The sequence below is a fragment of the Crocodylus porosus genome, unplaced genomic scaffold, assembly GCF_001723895.1.
Source record: "Crocodylus porosus isolate Cpor-Errol unplaced genomic scaffold, CroPor_comp1, whole genome shotgun sequence".
NCBI lineage: Eukaryota > Metazoa > Chordata > Crocodylia > Crocodylidae > Crocodylus > Crocodylus porosus.
In genome coordinates this window covers 34362081-34367891 of record NW_017728910.1, presented here as the reverse complement: position 1 = coordinate 34367891, position 5811 = coordinate 34362081, and the positions used below count along the sequence as shown (strand labels likewise).

The 5811-nt window shown below is 44.7% G+C and overlaps 1 protein-coding gene across 1 annotated transcript in view; it reads right to left on the bottom strand.

Annotated features, from left to right (window-relative positions):
* Window positions 1-2166, bottom strand: part of PID1 (phosphotyrosine interaction domain containing 1) — a 223229-nt gene extending 221063 nt beyond the window's left edge. The window contains exon 1 of the mRNA XM_019533010.1: window positions 1970-2166. Coding sequence (XP_019388555.1) covers window positions 1970-2002 — 33 coding nt within the window. The 5' untranslated portion in view covers window positions 2003-2166. The remainder of the gene's footprint in view (window positions 1-1969) is intronic.
* Window positions 2167-5811: the final 3645 nt, after the last annotated feature.

Here is a 5811-nt window from a genome sequence, read left to right as displayed (position 1 = left end):
CCTGCCCTTTGGGCAGGGGGCTGGACTTGATGATCTTCCAAGGTCCCTTCCAGCCCTAATGTCTATGAAATCTATGAAATCCTTTGAAATCTATGAAATGAAATACAGATCGATCAAAACTATACATAACAAGACATGGGTCAGGTTCTGCTCACAGTCTGGAATGAAGGTACTTGAATCAGTACTGTTATGTTCTGTCCCCCACCCCCATTTTTCTGATCAGCCTTAGTTTTAACCATAGTGTAGAGATATGGAGATGTAAACGATTTCTACCTTTGTTTTAAGGAAAAAGCCCACAGAAGTTGCCAATAGACTGGATGAGAGGCATGAGAGAGAAAATTATTGAAGATCTGAGGGCAAAGAATATGGTGTTCTGTACCGGTGAGGTAAACACTAAAAAGAGGAGAGCTAGGGAGTAAATTAAGTTGTTTTGTTTTAGACACGAGGCGTTTGGATTGTTAGCTGGATATATTGCTGGAAAGTAAAAAGGGAGTGCCAGATATGAGAATGAAGAGGAAAGGGCAGGGCAGGGCAGGCCAGTGAGGAAATTTGGCATTTAGCAACATCCATCTGATAGGTGTGATATGGAAGGATTAAGTATTTCAGGAGGAGCAGGGAGGAAAAAAGGGATGAAGTGATAAAATGCAGAACACAGACATCCTGATGGAGAGAACAGGAGATGAGGGGACAACAATGGAGGAATTTTCTAGAGAAAACTAGAGGAGTTTGATTTTGTGGTAGTCATGGATATAAGGAGTCATAGCAGCAGTGGAGGGATGTGAGCGGATGCCAGGGGCACAGGGATGGCAAGGACTTCCAGGTGCTGCTGTGATCATGACTATAATTGCACAGCTGCCATCAACAGCTGCTTTTCCTTACCCTTCCCTTTGCCAAGTCAGCACCCTAGGCAGTTGCCCCATTTGCCCCACCCTAATTATGCCACTGGGTCTTGAGAAAAGAGCAGTGCACTATGTAAAAGTCAGCAGAACAAGGCTCTTGTTAGGCATTGAGTCAATCATCCAGTTAGGATCTGACAAATTTGGTAGGCATTAATTCAGTCACCCTGGATCCCAAAAATCACACGATAAAACCTTTAAAATTAAAATCTGGAACATCCCTGTGGCTGGCTCATTATTTTATGGCATGATATATTGTTTGGATATGCGATGTGCTACACCCTATCACACAAGTAATATATTAATTGTGTGATAAATGTAATATCTACCAGGGGCCTAAGCAGAATGGAGGAAGGCTCTCACTTTCCATTTTATACTTTTTAAAGTCCATCATTCTGTTCTTCAGACAGAAGGTCAACGGCAGAAAACAGAGCAGAATACTAAAGATAAGGGGTGCCTGTGGCCAGGCTCCTATACCCTCTAGCCAAGCTTAGAGCAGGAGTTTGGACTAATTGACCTATCAAGGTTGAAGCTCTAAGTTTTGATCTATTATTCTTATTTATGAATTTTGTTCTTCATTTCTTGTGACTGCTTTCTAGCTTCTCTGGCCAGAATCTCTTTCCATGGGGCCAGGGCCGGGGCCAGCACCGCCTCCTGCATGCACTTCAGGGGCTGAATGAAGATGGGGTGAGTGGTGGGCAGTGGGTGAGGCAGGAAGCCAGGCTGCTGGGGGGCCAGGAACTGGAGCAGGGTTTGGGGAACCTAGCCATGGCAGGCGGTGCTGCACATCCTCTCACACCCCAAGGGGCCTGTGGCAGGCCCGTAGACAGCTGCCAGGGGCCAGTTGGTGCCTGGAGGCTGGGTGGGACAAAAAACACCTCCAGGGCCAGCATCATGCCAAAGATGCATCAGTCATCCTCGGTGGCCTTCACCGCCCATCACACCATGGCACGTGCCTCCTTCTGCGATTCTACCTGCCTCTGCAGGAGAGTGAGGTACACTCTGCAGTTCTTGTGGTCCACCTGGTCCATCTTGCAGAATTTGTGGTACCAGGCCCAACATGCAGAGCTCACCTGCAGAGGATGGTGCTGTCCTTGTGGCCTCATCTCCAGTAACGGTAGGTGGGTCCCTCTGTATCCAGCAGCTGATTCTGCAGAGCAGGGAAAGACAGGCTCCTTGTGAGGGTTTGCAATATTTCAGAGATAACATGCACTGTACAGAGGGGATGTGTGCCATCCACCCTCAGTTCAGGGGTTGTGCGCACACAGGTGCCTAGGAACCATAGTAAGTTGCCCAGGTGGGCCCAGACCACTTACACTGATCCCTCCTTAATCCACAGGGATAGGGAAGCTAGAAAAAGTAGGGGAGATCCTCCTAGGGTAGTCAGGTGATGGGGAATCATGTCCTGTTGAGGGCCTCCATGCACTAGAAGAAGCCAAAGCTTAGAAGCCCACAACCTCTGAGGGTGTGGGGGAGGGCGATGACCTGGACAACAGTGTTGCCAAGCACATCCTGGAGGGAGCCACAGACCTTAAGGATGACCTCCTCAGCAGTCATCACAGCAGAATGTGGTCCGGGTCATGCAGAATGAGTCCAACTGCTGGTCATTATCCCAGGCACGCACGACAATGTGGTGCTGACAGGGGAGACCCAGAAATGGTGGTTCCAGAGCACCATAAGCTCATGGATACCAGCTGCAATGGTGTCCATGTGGGTGTCATTGGCATTGCTGCCAGCATCCAGGAGGTAGCCCAGTGGCTAGTAGCCTATGGCAAGGCACAGGAAGCAAGGCACAGCATGGGACATAGGCCTGAGCACAGGGCTGTGTGGCAGGGTGCAGCAGATGGGGACTAAGTCCACCAGGCCCAGACAGCAGTCAACACAGGTGTGGGGCATGGCAGCAAGCAGAAGGCCACGGTGCTGGTCATCACTGCCAGGGGAAGGGCAAGGAGTGTCCATGGCATGCTGGGCACAGATTATTGGGACAGCAACCTGAAGGCCTCTGTCAGCAGGCTGCAGACTGCTTGGGGCCAGAGAAGTATGTGGCCAGAAAACACAGCAGGGGGCAGCATTTTAAAGCATGGGGCTGGTGAGGTGGCTGGGGCTGGAGCTCTCCCTGGATGCAGCAGAAGGTCAGAGCAGGCCAGGAGCATCCTTAGTCAAAACTGCTCCATCTGTGCTCAGTTTGTGCCTGTCACCCAGCACATGTGTAAATGCTGTGCTCAGATTAGTTTACTCTGGTACAAACTGTGCTGGAATTTAGTCAGTCACATTAATTGCACATGTAGACACATAGTATCAGCAATGTTTTCAGGACATAGATTCTAGAAGAAAAAACCGGAAGAGCTGTAAACCAGGTTTCACAACTTCTATAAAATATGAGTTGTGTGTGAAAATAGGAAGTGCATTGAAGGCCATCTTTCATATTTCAGATGCATTCACGTGTTTCAAACAAAATGAGTTTTCCGTTACAGGATGTCTAAGTATTTTTGCTGACTTGCATTTTGCTGACTTCCTTAGCTTGGCCCAAGACTTGGAAAGTTCCATTGTTGGGCACTCAGAACAATGTGGCACAGAACTAATTCAAAATCATGAACATAAACTGTGAAAAGATCCTGCCATAGTTAGAAGAAGAACATTTAGGAACTGAAAGGTAGAAACATGGAATGAAAGAGAACTGAGACAAGCTGGGCAATAAGGAATACAATACAAACAAGGAATTTTCTGGGACATGCTACCTCACTTGCCACCCTAATCAACTTAACTATGAATAAAAATCAATACTCTAAATCAGGGGTGTCAAACACATGGCCCACAGGTGGAGGGAAGGGTCATCCAGCCTGTGGGACTTGTTAACATAGCTGCCAAAGCCACTGTATCAGAACCAGCAGTGAAGGGGTTAATGCCACTGCTGCTCTACCCCATCACTAGGGGTGAATGCCAGCTCTGAATTTAGTGTTTTCAGTCACCACTGATGATTAAGACTGGCAACAGCTAGTGATAGGAAATGGACTACCTGGGTAAGCAGTTCACTATTTGCTGTCTGTGCTAAGACTATCACTCTGACAGCTGGGGTGACTGGGGCTAAGTGGTAACACTGTTAACTCCTTCATAGCTGGCATTGATGGAGTAGCTCTGGGAGCTACAGTGAGAAGTCCAGTGGGCTAGATCTAGAAGTGAATTATTCATGCCCATAAGCAAGCCTTGTATTCTGGATCCAGCTCAGTGACTCATTTGAATTTGGCACCTCTGCTCTAAATGTTCAAATATATCAAAGCAAAGAAAAGAACTCAAATTGAAGATGGAGAAGGAGAGGGAACTTATTGTACATGGGACCCACTAGTGGCAACCTGTAAAGAACATATTTACAACTGTGGAAAACGTAAGTTCTATAGGTTTTTCTGTTTTAAAGTGTAAAGAGAAGGAATGGGATAGCTGTCAAGGAGGAGTAAATGTCATAGACCAAGCCCTGTGACTGTAAAGGCTGCTTGCCAGCTTTAAAAAAATGCTTTAGATGTGGTGCTTTTGCTTATATTCTAATACCTTGTCTTTGCACTGGTTCCCAAGCTTTCTTTTCTGGATGAGCTCTAAACATGGTTTGAGCTGATTATCTTGCAAATAGGCATTTGCAGATCATTAAGGATGTAGGAATTAGCATGATGTCCGAGTTTATGTCTTAAGAACAAAGTCCCCTCCCAGCACATTGAAACAATAGCCGACACTGGGATTCTATTGTTGAAACCATGTTATCAACAGTCCATAGTAGATCTTGCCTAGTTTTCACAATTCAGGGATGAAGATTACAACAATATAAGGGGACTATTTCTGCCATTGAGAGAATGAAAATATATTACAAAATACCCACTGGTATGACTGACGGATTTCAAACCCTCAAGCAGCTGAGCACTAAGGCTCTGATCTAGCTAAGCAGTTAAGTATATACTTAACTTTCAGCAGATGAGTACTTCTCCTGAAGTCATTGCCCCAGCTAAGCTCAAGATAAGTGCTTTGCTAGGTCAGGTATGGCGGAATCAATGCATTGTGCATGTTGAATTCAAGAACAATACTATCACTTGGTCAAGCTAAAAATACTAATCTGTAGCTTTTGTTTGATTCCATAGCAGAACAGTTTCTACTCAACAGATTATCTAAGGATATTGAAAACTATTCATCTGCTTTGAGGAAATAGTTGGATTTGTTTCTTTAAGAAATATGCCTAAAAATTGCTATGTGAAAAAATGCTATTGCTATTCCTAAATGTCAAGCTCTTTTCCTCAATGGCTTACCTCGCAGTAGAGTTGTATACCTTTCTGCTTGATGTGTAACAAAAATAGATATATTTGTATGCTAAGAATAATGCCGTTCCTAAATGTTACAACAGGATATTGTATTCGGGAAACCACATTCATAACTTTCAACTCTGACAGTGAACTTTGGGGACAAAGGATGTAAATCACTGACATCCCACTCAAGAAAGAAGAGACAATAAATTTTGAGAAATGCCAAGGCTAAGGTTGTTTGAATAAACAGTACAGATCACAGAATGCTTAGATATTCATTTCAAGTCTGACATTATTTCTGCCATTTTAGATTTTTGGCCCTTCTTCAGGGCATCACCACTGTTGAGAGAGTGAATATTTTTCATGCAAAATTGAGGCCTCCTTGAAAAAAAAAAATCAGGGTGGCATTAATACAAGAAACCCTGGTGCCATTTCAGTATCTGGCAGTAGCTTTAATGAGAGATAAGTTGTTTTTTTTCCTTGGTAAATGAGTCTTATAGTCTGCATCAAAAGTAGGAAATACCCAATTTGTGCAGGAATTTTGTAGTGTATTTTATGAACCTAAAAATGCCATCAAAGTGTTACAGTATTTACTATCTAAATAACCCAATAATCTATTTCAAATGTAACCTTTC